Below are 13,987 nucleotides of genomic sequence, written 5' to 3'. Positions count from 1 at the left end.
TAGGGTGTGGGATACGGTTATCCCTCGGGGGGGGGGGGGGATATTATTTATTTGTGTGCAATAATATCTTAACATTTCAGTCCAAATTATGGATCAAGAAACTTATTAAAAATAACAATTTCACAAGGTCAAGACCATTTTAAATGTCATGCATTGCACTGTGAGATACAGTATCACAGTAAGCAATGGCTTGTTTAGTGCCAGTGCTGTAATTAGCTTATCATCAATCAACTACATCTGAACTGGAGTGTGATGAGTCATTGCCCTCATGCTATACACTATAAATAAGCATTTCTTCTGTTAACACCAGTGTTTTGAAACTGAGACTCAAAGCTGATTTGGCAGATACAGTTTGCATATTACTATGTTGTTAATCGGGGTGAAAATGCATTCTTCAAAGGTAAAACTTAATTAGAGTACAGAATGTATGCAAAATCCATGTAGATGTGGCTCAGGTCTCTGCTTGAATGCAAGTGGATTATTTTCGTCTGCCACGTGAAAATTACATGTCAGAGACACAATATCACTTCTTCTCAACAAGCCACACGTTTTAGCTTGTCAAATGGTGCGAGTTATGATGAGTTATGCATCAAACATTAATACTTACAATTATGAGTTTATATTCAAAACCCTATCTTTGAGTTTAAGCAATAGTAAAAGTAATATATTATTTAGCTAAATGCATATTTTTCGGCATTACAACATCTGACCTCTGAGACTCATATCAGTGAAATCTACAGCTCAAATTGTCCATGTCAGGCAACTCTTACATAGAATAGTACAGTAATGGGCCGTTCCATGTCACTGGAGCATTCATGCGTGAATAAGATCAATGCATGTCTTACTGCTCTCCTTAATTGTTCATTAACTATAAAGCAGCCCAAACATAACATGAGAAAGTTTCCACACATGAGACGGATCATCAGCATTGATCACAGCTTCTTTTGCCAAATACAATTTTCTATACAGACATGAAACATTGCCTTACTGATGTCAGAAAGGCACATTTGTTTTAGGTTCCATAAGCAATGACAAACGCAGTTTAACGCTGTAAAAAAAAAATCAGTAAAATGTACGGTAAAAAAACGGCAGCTGTGGTTGCCGGAATTGCAATTTCACCTTTGTCCCAGATCTATACTTAAATTTGAAAATCAATAACACACACACACACACACATGCAGAAAGTTTTGTGTGAGGGGTAGGGCAGAGTTAGGGTAAGGAAATGGAAAATACAGTTTGTACAGTATAAAAACCATTATGCCTAGGCAATGTCCCCCTAAAAAATGTGTGCGCGTGTGTGTGTTTGTGTGTTCAAAGTTTTACAATTTAGTAAAACATGTAATAAAAATGTACTATGAACACTTAAACAAAGAATCAAAATAAATAGGCCATTCAATATCTATTTTGTGACACCCTTTCCCCGCCAGCGCCAGTATTTTTTGATCATATTTAAATAAGTTTAATGGCACCCAGAATGTTTTGTTGTATTAATATATGAACATGCAATATGTCAAAACAAAGAACAGAGCCTCTGCTTTAAAAAAAAAAACGTTTTATTCTAGCTTCATCTTTTTTTTTTTTTTTTTAAAAAAACATTTAAATGGGGGCTTTGCCCATTGTCTGTGTTCTGGACAGGTCAAACTACTAGTCAAACAAAAGGTCTTACCACAGTAACTACTATTACTAACATGTGCTATTTAACAACTTATTTAATTGAGATTAACCCTTTCCCCGCCAGCGCCAGTATTTTTTGATCATATTTAAATAAGTTTAATGGCACCCAGAATGTTTTGTTGTATTAATATCTGAACATGCAATATGTCAAAACAAAGAACAGAGCCTCTGCTTTAAAAAAAAAAAAATGTTTTATTCTAACTTCATCTTTTTTTTTTTAAATCAACAGTTAAATGTGGGTAAGTTTCATAAAAAGTAACTTTTTGAACAAAAAGCTGAGAAAATCACATTTTTTAAAAGACTACGTCTGGATCAGATTCAGAAAGATAGATGCAATAGATCGCTTCTATCAACACACACAACGCTTCACAGTCCTAAACCACTTCCTGACTCAACACTGCATTCAACAATGTTAGGCAGTTTTGATTTATATGCTGTTTAATGTTTGACACTCAATGCTCTTTCAGAAAATGCCTAATAGCACCTCCTACAGTACACCAGTGAAAACATGGAAAGCTGGACATTTCTGTCAATGGTTAATGATCCATAACAAGAATCCATTTCCCATCATGAATGAGAACCGGACGTGACCTCTCGAATCCTCACAACATCACGCAAACTATCCACATACCACCAAGACAGAGTGTTTGAAGGTGAATCCAAGAGTGTGAACTGGCAGGCTACTTCTGAAATTCTTCTTACCCTAATCTGAAGACCATTCAGGGACAGAGACTGTTTGATGGCTTAGTCAACGTCAGAATGGATCTTCATTTTGGAGCCCTGTTGAAGATCATCTCTCGAAGTGTTTAGGCAGCTGGGACACTCAACCCCATTAGGAACTCAGAATGCTTAACCTCAGACAACCTTATCTATTTTAAAATACCATAACAAATATATACAACACTTCCCACATAAACTGCAACTGTAACGTTTTCATGATATCAGTTAATGTTCAGAATAGTATATATAAATATATAATATTCTGGGTTAAATACAAGTTAAGCAACATTTAAAAATCCAAAGATAACAGAAGCAAGTTTCTTCACCCAGATGATATATCAGTCATTTCGGTGTGAATTTTAACGCACACACATCAGTGAGATATGAAGAAGCAAAGTTTTCAAAGTTTGATATTTATAGTAAAACAATAATTTATTTGTGTTACTTTGTCTTCTGTATGGATTGTATAATTTCACCTTTGTCCCAGATCTATACTTAAATTTGAAAATCAATAACACACACACACACACACACAGAAAGTTTTGTGTGAGGGGTAGGGCAGAGTTAGGGTAAGGAAATGGAAAATACAGTTTGTACAGTATAAAAACCATTATGCCTAGGCAATGTCCCCCTAAAAAATGTGTGCGTGTGTGTGTGTTTGTGTGTTCAAAGTTTTACAATTTAGTAAAACATGTAATAAAAATGTACTATGAACACTTATACAAAGAATCAAAATAAATAGGCCATTCAATATCTATTTTGTGACAGTCTGCAGACAGCCAAGGAATATTTTATAACCCACTGTGTTAAAGTCAGTACTGATCGTAAATCGAGAAGCAATATTGTAGACATTGATGTGTTGCTGTGATGGCAGTCATGTGCTAATAGGTTCCACAGTGATGTCACAATGTGGAGGAAGCAGATTGCAAGTCATTTTTTTCTAATTTGGTTTAAAGAAAAACTGTTTTGATCACTGAAATGTACTGTATCATGGGGGAAAAAAGTTCTGCATCTGAACAAAAGCTACAGTTACTGTAAATGATCAGGTACTACAAGAGTAAAAGTGAGAGGTGAAGAAATACCAATAACAGATCTGAGCCAGATCAGGTTAAACACTCAGTGGAAAAAAATAATCCACCTGTTTAATTAGGCATTACTGATCTGAAGCAGATTTACCACTTCTTGCAAAGACTACATCTGAAACTCTGTGTGCTGGAGGGAGAAAATCATTCATTCTGCATTTAAATATTACAGATATTGAACTCTTGAATGCACAATGAGTCAGCCAACCAAGTAGGTGTATAAATGATTAAGCATTTTATAGAATTTAAGCTTTAAAGCTAAACACATAGCTGATATTTTATGCTCGGTTCATTTGTCCAGCTGTCAGATGATAAACAACAGACTCTTCTCATCTCAGCACATCGGGTCAGAGCTCCACTGTGAGATCAGAGCTCAGACCTTCGACCCTCTCAACATGAGACAGATCTGATGTTTCCTTTAGGTCCACAATGGAAGTTCCTATTGACAAGTTTGGAAGTAATACAAATGTGCATTCAAGTGATTCTGGTTAGAATAACACATTATATTTTTCTCTTTTTCAATTACTGACAAAGACTTTAATCATTTTAAAATAATTTTACAACAAAATGAAGAGCAAAGCTGTGCATTTGTTGTGTAACTGTTAAATTATCTTAATTTTTTTGTGCAGAGAATGATGAGAAATGCATCTCATAAACCACCCAAATAAGAAGTATTTTCTGTCAAGCTTTATCAGTTTACAAAATGTGTACATTTTCAAATGTGTACAGTCCACAATCACACAATGAACACTTGACCAATTCCAATTTGCCATTGAGTTAAAAGAAAAATGGTCAAGCCCTACTGTATATGTTTCTGCTTTCATTAATATTGACAATATTGATCTCAAACACACTTTTGAGTGAGACCTCATTTAAGATCACTTCTCCAGTAGATACAAGACATATGACCAAACAAACAAACATATTGCATGTTTTAATATTTACACATTTGATAATAAAAGGATGATAATTGTTTTCTTCCTAAAGGCATATCACTGTCCTCATCTCACTGAAGCGCAGGATTGGCGGTACAAAGCTGTCTATTGTGTTGTAGTTGTCCACAGAGGACGGCCACAGCAGCTGCAGCGGGCACAGCGACAGACTTCACTGCTGGTCGTGGTCACTTCACAAAAGACACAGTGAAATCCAGCCACGTAAATAAATAAACCTCTTTCATGGGGCAGATCTTCAGTGATCTGAGGCATCTGCACTGAGGGATCCACAAACAGAGCACGTTTCCACACGCATCCTAATTAAGCATGATTTAGGTGATATTTTCTATTTAAATTCTATCATCATCTATATTTGCTATCATGTTATTCTAAACAAGACTTTCTGTTTTCTATGAAACACAAAAAAACATATTCAAAGAATGTCTGAGCTGCTTTAATATGTATAAAATGCACCTAAACTTTGTGCATGAAGACAAGTTGCCGCTCTTGAAAATAAAGGTTCTTTAATGGCATTCATGGTTTAATAAAGACTCTTTAATATTCATGGCAACTTTTCACTCTATAAAAGGTTCTTTATAGTGGAAATGTTCTTCACAATAATAATAATAATAATAATGTTCTTTTAAGAAATGATCAAGAACTGATCTCTGAACGGATCTTTGAGGAACCAAAAAAATGAGGTAACACTTCAGTTTAGGGACCAATTCTCACTATTAACTAGCTGCTTATTAGCATGCATATTACTAGCATATTGGCTGTTTATTAGTACATATAAAGCACATATTAATGCCTTATTCTGCATGACTGTATTTTAGATCCCTTAATCCACCCCGTACCTAAACTTAACTATTACCTTACTAACTATTAACTATAATAAGCAGCAAATTAATAGTTTATTGCCACAAAAGTCATAGTTAATAGTGAATTTGTCCCCAAACTAAAGTGTGACCAAAATGGTTGTTTGGCATTGCTGTGAAAATTGAAATTATTTATTTATTTACCTAAAGCAGGGGTTGAACGACCTCTGATTTTTTGAAGTCGACTTTAATGTGATGAAAGTCGAGTCGAGGTCGACTAGTCGCTGATGACGTCATTAAGAGCATTGAAGTCGACTAGTCGATTAGTCTGTGCAACCCCTAATCTAGAGTGGCATTGTTTCTCACAAATTAATGACACACTTGAATTTATGCTTTTGTGAATCAGATTTGAGGGCTATGGAGAAGGGCAATATTTCAATTTAAAACTCCCTGTATGTACTATTTTTATGGTTTCTTTTTGTCCTTGTAGCTTGACAGTAACTGGTCAGTAAATATGTTCATCGTATTCTTCAAAACATCTTTTGTGTTGAATGGAAGAAGAAAATCATACTGGTTTGGAAATAGGTTGAGTAAATGATGGCAGAATGTTCATCCTTTTCAAAGCAGTGGAACGTTTTACTAAAGCAGCGAGTAAGACGTCACATCGGCTCTCAAAGTATTAAGAAAACTGTCTAATTTTAATGCAAAGCGCGTAAAGGAGTCAATACCCTGTAGCGCAGCAAAAATAGAGAACGTTGAAGACTAGGTTGTCTATGTGTGTTGAGAGAGAGAAAGCGAGAGAACTTTTGAGCTGAGAAAAGCAGGTCATGAAAAAACAGCAGTTTTCCTCCATTCCTCTGGTTATTCTAAACAAGACTTTCTGTTTTCTATGAAACACAAAAAAACATATTCAAAGAATGTCTGAGCTGCTTTAATATGTATAAAATGCACCTAAACTTTGTGCATGAAGACAAGTTGCCGCTCTTGAAAATAAAGGTTCTTTAATGGCATTCATGGTTTAATAAAGACTCTTTAATATTCATGGCAACTTTTCACTCTATAAAAGGTTCTTTATAGTGGAAATGTTCTTCACAATAATAATAATAATAATAATGTTCTTTTAAGAAATGATCAAGAACTGATCTCTGAACGGATCTTTGAGGAACCAAAAAAATGAGGTAACACTTCAGTTTAGGGACCAATTCTCACTATTAACTAGCTGCTTATTAGCATGCATATTACTAGCATATTGGCTGTTTATTAGTACATATAAAGCACATATTAATGCCTTATTCTGCATGACTGTATTTTAGATCCCTTAATCCACCCCGTACCTAAACTTAACTATTACCTTACTAACTATTAACTATAATAAGCAGCAAATTAATAGTTTATTGCCACAAAAGTCATAGTTAATAGTGAATTTGTCCCCAAACTAAAGTGTGACCAAAATGGTTGTTTGGCATTGCTGTGAAAATTGAAATTATTTATTTATTTACCTAAAGCAGGGGTTGAACGACCTCTGATTTTTTGAAGTCGACTTTAATGTGATGAAAGTCGAGTCGAGGTCGACTAGTCGCTGATGACGTCATTAATGAACACATAAGTCTGGGGCTGTGATAAACACCTTGTGCACAGCTATGGCATATGACACAGCGCTGCCCACACGGCTATTGCTCCTATAACAGCTTTTTTATCAGTTCTTTTGTCTTTGGGTCGTTATATTTCTCACAGATTTCTGCTCGTTCTAAATCAGATACAGATAAAGTAGCACAGTAAAGATTACATTCATATGAATGCATTAGTGAGAGCGATTGCGTGTGTGAATTAATTCTACCTGGCAGCGTCTCTCTACTAGTGGTGAAGCTGTGGAATTTAGTTATTAAGAAATATATGCTTGAACTTTTCAGTTTCTAAGCTATTTTATTGAAAAATCACAGAACAGTGTTGACAATACATTTCCGCGCTGAATGATTCTGTGTGCGAGTGATGCTACTGTCTGTAGCCTGTGTGTGCGTTACAGTGCAGCAGCGCATTAGATTAGAACGCCGATTAACTTACCTGTACAATAAGCTGTTTAAAACGTGCATTCTCCCGTTCAATTTCGAGCATCCAGTAATATAATCACACATGTCTTGTGGAGCGCTTTCAGAGTATGCATTTATTTGTCATTTGAACTGTTTGGAAACGGAGCGTAAATGTGGAAGTCCTTCAAATATGTCTTATCCTGTTGCGCCCTCTATAGGACCAGCGACTAGTCCTATAGCTTGACAGTAACTGGTCAGTAAATATGTTCATTGTATTCTTCAAAACATCTTTTGTGTTGAATGGAAGAAGAAAATCATACTGGTTTGGAAATAGGTTGAGTAAATGATGGCAGAATGTTCATCCTTTTCAAAGCAGTGGAACGTTTTACTAAAGCAGCGAGTAAGACGTCAAATCGGCTCTCAAAGTATTAAGAAAACGGTCTAATTTTAATGCAAAGCGCGTAAAGGAGTCAATACCCTGTAGCGCAGCAAAAATAGAGAACGTTGAAGACTAGGTTGTCTATGTGTGTTGAGAGAGAGAAAGCGAGAGAACTTTTGAGCTGAGAAAAGCAGGTCATGAAAAAACAGCAGTTTTCCTCCATTCCTCTGGACGGGGTTTTAATGACTTCCAGACTGAAGGCAGCTCAGCCTCTGTTTCTCCTCTCCTCCTCTTATGGAGCGGATTCAGTCTCTGCGAACTGCTTGTACTTCAGCTCTGCTCTTACCCAACACTTCTGCAAGCCACACCACCTCTTTAGAGAAAGATAAATTATTTCAAAGCATGTAATTGGTTGTGACGAAGGAGTACAAACATTCCTTAAGTCCTAATGCTGCCTCATGAACCGCGCCATTGTATTCCAGGGCCAGATTTCAAGTAGCGAGTTAATTCTAATTACGTCTGTCTCCTTCCCCCACTCGCCCCATGATAAACTGACGGCACACTATTTGCTTAACGCATTTCTATTAGGCGGCCCTGCCAGAAAGGGTGCGAATGGAAAGATACTTCACACTCCCAGACATCACACACTAAGAGTCGAAAACTTTCACCCCAACCTGTGATTAGAGGCTGCTGTTGAACTGAATGTAAATCACGTGCAGTGCTAGGTAGCATCTTTTTTCAATAGTTACTGTAGAGCACTGCAGGGGTGACATATTTTTGTAAGCCAAAACCTGAGAACCTGAGTTCAAACTGTAGCACTTCCAGTCCCGTAGTCCTGAAGTCAATGGGTTTTTGGTTAAACGCCTGAAATGAGGTCTGTGGTTCACACAAGCTCAAGATGTTTTTTCATGTTTTATTCTACATAATTCAACATAAAATACATCAGCAATCCTTTTCTGTGACGTTTTAAAGCTTCATCACCGCAAACAGGTGAACTCATCTACTCACTAGTCAACTTTCACAGCCTCGTGTTTATAATCGCACTCTTGCAAACTATTCTACTCAAACTTTCAGAGAAAGTGTTTTTTTAAATAAAGACTGAAAGAGTTGTTGGAAGCTTAACGGTGGTGACGTTGGAGTCATGTGACAATAGTTCGTTTATAGCCTATGTTTAGCTTTGTATTTAGGCTTCAGAATTCATGTTTATTTGTGAAGATACCCTGTTGAAAAAAACAAGCCCTGGTTATGTTAAAGCATATGCTGGTTAGGTATGTTTTGACGCTGGGATGCTGGTTTAAGCTGGTCGTTTGCTGGTTTAAGATGGTCCTTTTGCTGGTTTATGCTGGTCATGTGCTGGCAAAGGACCAGCATAAACCAGAAAAAGGACCAGCATAAACCAGCAAAGGACCAGCTTAAACCAGCAAAGGACCAGCATAAACCAGCAAAGGACCAGCTTAAACCAGCATCCCAGCATCAAAACATACCTAACCAGTATATGCTGTTTTTTTCAACAGGGTTGCCATGATGAACAAAACGTGTAAGAATCACACATTTTTGCTATTGGGTTTTTGCTGAGGAAACCAGGGTGACACAAACTTACAGGCTGACCTAATACACCACCAATGCAGGCATCATTATGGGGCAAAAAGCATGTTTCTAAAACTGAACATTTTCAAACAATACAAATATCTAATCGACCACCAGACAGCATTCTGTAAGCAAATAAGGGAGTGAAAGAGTTTACGTACTGTATAGCACTTGTACATTAGGACGAATTAATGATGTATGTATAAAACAGACCTTTTGAGCATGTTCAATTGGGTAATGACACCTTATATGGAATTCTCTATTAACATACTGAAAATATCATCTGGCTTTCAGTGTCAGTATCTAATATATAAGGATTACAAATAAAATCAATTAAAATATACTATATATGTTGGGGGAAAAAAACAAAAAACAAACACTATTATATTCCTGTCAAACTGGGAAAAACAGACTAGTTGGGAGTGAGTACGCAGATAATAGAAAGTGGTTGTCCATCAGCTGAAGGCATTTCGCCATGTTAATTATAACGGTGATATAAATTTGTTGTGTTGCACCGAATATAGGAAATTGGAAAACAGGTCTGGTACTCGCAGTGTCCTCTTGATAGCATAAACAGATATAAGCAAGGCCACATGAAGTCAATGTCATTGGAACTGATCAGTCTAAACAAGAAGAGCGAATAAACAGGTGCTTCAGCTCAAAGTCATCTGGGAAACAGAATGACCACTCAGAGAAACCAAACATTGATACGTCCTATCAGAACCATGTAGCAGCTGTGCACAGCCTGTGGTGGGACTCAACTGCGCTCAGATTCCATAAAAATCTTTGTCTCAAATCACTACATTTCAACAGAAAAAAAGTATAAATGGCTGAAAGCTCATGATTATTTGATTAAAATTTTTTTTTAATGACAATATAGTTTGGTACCAGGAAAAAATATTATAATAATTTGTGTAAAAAGAACTGTAAACATAACTAAAAAACATGTAAATATAAAGAGACTTTGCACATGTTTTTGTCATGAAAACAACAAATTGGAGTTCAGACATTCTGCATTTTTCCTTTTTGCCTCACCACCATGTGGGCGTTTTAGCCCAGATACTTTTGTCTGAAAATATACACACTATTTTTTTAGGGATTCTCTTAAGACAAGTCAACAAACAATTCTCTTAACTGAAAAATTATTACATGTTGGATCAAATTACCTCAAAATTCAATCTTTTGTCATTGTACGCAGTGACTGCATGCATCAGGAAAATTTTGCAGTGCATAGAGCAGGTGTTTATGAAAGTGCTGTGGGGGGGGGGGGGGGGGGGGCAATATCTACAATTCAAAAACCTTCTAGAGCAACATCTACAATCTAAAAACCTTTGATTTAAGAAATCCATCCATTTTCCAATGGATTTTATGCTGGAACCTATCTGTAGGAAGGGCAACACACTCACACACCTATGGACAATTTAGTGCCTCCACTTTAGTGTCTTTGGATCATAGAGGAAACCAGAGCACCCAGAGGAAACCCACACCAACATGGGAGAACAAACTCACAATCATAAGGCCTCCAACTGGGACTCATACAGAGGACATATAGTATTCTTGGAAAATTCGATGCTTACAGAAGAAATGCAGAACTGCAGCGATGACCTGTACATACTGCACCAATTATCTGCAGGCCCTGTGAGACTATCGATGTACTCAAGGTTTAAAATGCAAATAACACCTCAAAGCAGCTGATGGCAGAGAAACAGTGATACATACAGACATCTGGGGCCTCATCCGATCCGTCCGGGCAGTCCTTCTCCCCGTCACACCGCCAACCTTTTGAGATGCACGTCACCTGATCACTGCAAACAAACTGCTTGGGGCTGCAGGTTTTTGGAGCTACAAAAAAGAAGAGGCAAAACAAATAATGAGTGAATGTGTCAACGCATTCAGCTATTAGCACTACAATCCAGAATTAAAAGAAATCAAACAGCCCATAAGAATGTTTGTGGTCTGGCCAGTGTTGTACGAGGACGCCAAGTACTGTCAGTTTACCGCTAGTTGCTGATGTCTGTTTCAAAACAAAATAATCGCAGCCAAGCCTATCTGCCCACCAGACTGTTTTTATCCAGCCTGGCCATTTCCCTTACAAGGCCGATGTCTGGCTTCTATTCTGGTCCAATACGGTTCAAAATAAACCGAAAAAAACCATTTAAAATCTACTCTAATAAAAGTCAATCAAAATGATCAACTGCTTACTTCCTCAATTGAATTAATCCCATTGTGATTTCAGAATTCAACATGAGTGAAAACAGGATGTTGTTGCATTATTGTCTAATAATTAACTGACTCTCCAAAACTAAACCTTGTCACTTTTTTATGTTTTATTTCTGTAACTAGACTGCAACAAAATACCCCGCACTGAAGCGTGTCATAGACGCTCTTCTTGAGAACTATTCACAGTATGAATTTAAATGTTAAAAATGCATAATTTTTAAATGTTGCACAAATGTTATGGAAAATGTAAAAAAAAAAAAAAACATTTTGCAACGCTATTTTACCTACCTGGTCTCATGGCAAAAACGTACCTGGGGACACTTTTTCGCGAGATGTGAAATACGTACCAATAAGTACATATCACTGCAGTTTCCAAAAGAAATGAACACTAGAGGCAGAACAACTCTGACACCTTTTACTCCTTTTCATACAAATGTACAGAGTTTCGAATAATAAAGCGCAATTTCTGCACAATTACTTGAAGAATATTATGTTATGACTTAGAGATTTGAAAACTGATGCTTTTGAATGTTAGCATCACACATATCCAGCTTCATATCTAAGGGTTTTCATCGACGGTAGGTTTGTTCGGTAGCTCACGGAGTACTTGAGAGGCGAGGAGCTCGAATCCCGTGTAACTACGGTTCGACAAAACAGTTCAAATCTGCATATAAGGAAGTTCAAATGGCACGGTTGCGTCAACAAATGTGTTTTTATATCAGTTTTGCATTTGTTAACATTATCGGGTAGGTTTAGAGTTGGGTTTGGTGTAGGGCATATTTCCAACACGATAGAGCAGGGGTCACCAGACTCGGTCCTGGAGGGCCGGTGTCCTGCAGAGTTTAGATCCAACCCTAATTAAACACACCTGAACCAGCTAATCAAGCTTATACTAGGTATACTTGAAACTTCCAGGCAGGTGTGTTGAGGCAAGTTGGCGCTAAACTCTGCAGGACACCGGCCCTCAAGGATCAAGTTTGGTGACCCATGCGATAGAGCATTAACTTTTAGCGACAGTCCCCTGATATTTGAATTCTGAACCGCCGCAATACGTGCCTGAAGCAACGTAATAAAAACACAGCAATACGTACCTATATCAACGTAATAAAAACATGCCAGGGTTGACGTATTGAACCCGTGTTTTAGCGTCACTCAGTGGACATTTCTCTTTGAAACTGCGGCAAAACGTGCAGTAAGGTACGTAAAAACAGTGTTACAGAAAAGTACCCAGAGGTATGTATTTTCACGAGACCAGGTTGTATTTTACATATGCAACCATTCAAAAGTTTGGGGTTGGCAAAGTTTTTTTTTTTTTATTAGTCTCTTATACTCACCAACAGTGTTGGGGAAAGTTACTTTTAAAAGTAATGCATTAAAATATTGCGTTACTCCATAAAAAAAAGAAACTAATTACAGCAATCTATACATTGGAAAAAAAAGTAACTTGCGTTACTTATTTGAAAAAGTAACTGAGATATTCTCTTGTAAATTAAAAAGTAATGCGTTCCTTTACTAGTTACTTGAAAAAAGTAATCTGATTACGTAACTCGTGTTACTTGTAATGCGTTACCCACAACACTGCTCCCCAAGGTTGTATTTATTTATACAATACAACAGTAATATTATGAAATATTATTACAATTTAAAATAACTGTTTTCTGTTTGAATGTAATGTACAATGTAATTTATTCCTGTGCAAAGGTGAATTTTCATAATAATTACTCCAGTTTTTAGTGTCACATGATCCTTTAGAAATCAGTCGTGCTGCTAAATAGTTTAGAGCTTTTTTCAGGAATCTCTGATGCGTAGAAAGTTCAAAACAGCCTTTACTTGAAACAAAAATATTTTGTAACATTTTAAATACCTTTCACTTTTGATCAGTTTAATGCACCCTTGCTGAATTAAAGGTAGTGTAAAATAAAGCAATAAGCTCCGTGAAGCCGTGGTTTACAGTGAATATATAACAGCTAAGGGGCGTTGTTAGGTACGACGCGAAACTACGGCTTCACGGGGCTTATTGCTTTTATAAAACGGTTATTCCTGATACGTAGTAAGGTTTCACAAAATAAAACAGAGCAAATAAAGTGTACTGATATTAACAAAAACAGTGTTCTTCCACCAAACAACGTAGCGCCTCAGAAACAGTTGTGGTTGCTACAAAGTGGCTGCAGAGTAACACACAAACGTAAACAAAGGTGTGTGTTTGTAGAGTAATTTACAACAGCGTCGAACGCGGCTCAGCCAATCAGAATCAAGGACCGGAACTATCAATTTTATAATACTCATTTTGCATTTTATTTTGAATTCAAATGTTGCCAGTTTTATGTTTCCACAACAGATGCTTTCCATAACACTTGCTTCTTTTTCTTGTTTAAGAAAAATGACCGTAAGCCATTATTTGATGTCAAGAATCCCCTCTCATAAGTGCAGTCAGGGAGGAGAAATGCTCTTTACTTTAACTACACAAACAGGACAGAAGCTAACATGACACTAAGCAAGCTGTCGAGCAAGCTGTGTTTTTTTTTTTTTTTTTATTTGACATGAAAAA

The 13,987-nt window shown here is 36.8% G+C and overlaps 1 protein-coding gene across 1 annotated transcript in view; it reads right to left on the bottom strand.

The window, feature by feature from the left end:
* The window catches only part of LOC107550324 (low-density lipoprotein receptor-related protein 1-like), a 112,802-nt gene that overhangs the window by 85,909 nt on the left and 12,906 nt on the right, over positions 1–13,987 (bottom strand). Inside the window, exon 2 of the mRNA XM_016231596.1 lies at positions 10,939–11,061. Within this exon, the coding sequence (XP_016087082.1) occupies positions 10,939–11,061 (123 nt within the window). The remainder of the gene's footprint in view (positions 1–10,938; positions 11,062–13,987) is intronic.

The sequence above is a fragment of the Sinocyclocheilus grahami genome, unplaced genomic scaffold, assembly GCF_001515645.1.
Source record: "Sinocyclocheilus grahami isolate Dianchi unplaced genomic scaffold, SAMN03320097.WGS_v1.1 scaffold396.1, whole genome shotgun sequence".
Lineage (NCBI taxonomy): Eukaryota > Metazoa > Chordata > Actinopteri > Cypriniformes > Cyprinidae > Sinocyclocheilus > Sinocyclocheilus grahami.
The sequence above is the reverse complement of the archived record's forward strand: the minus strand, read 5'-3'. Positions and strand labels throughout refer to the sequence as shown.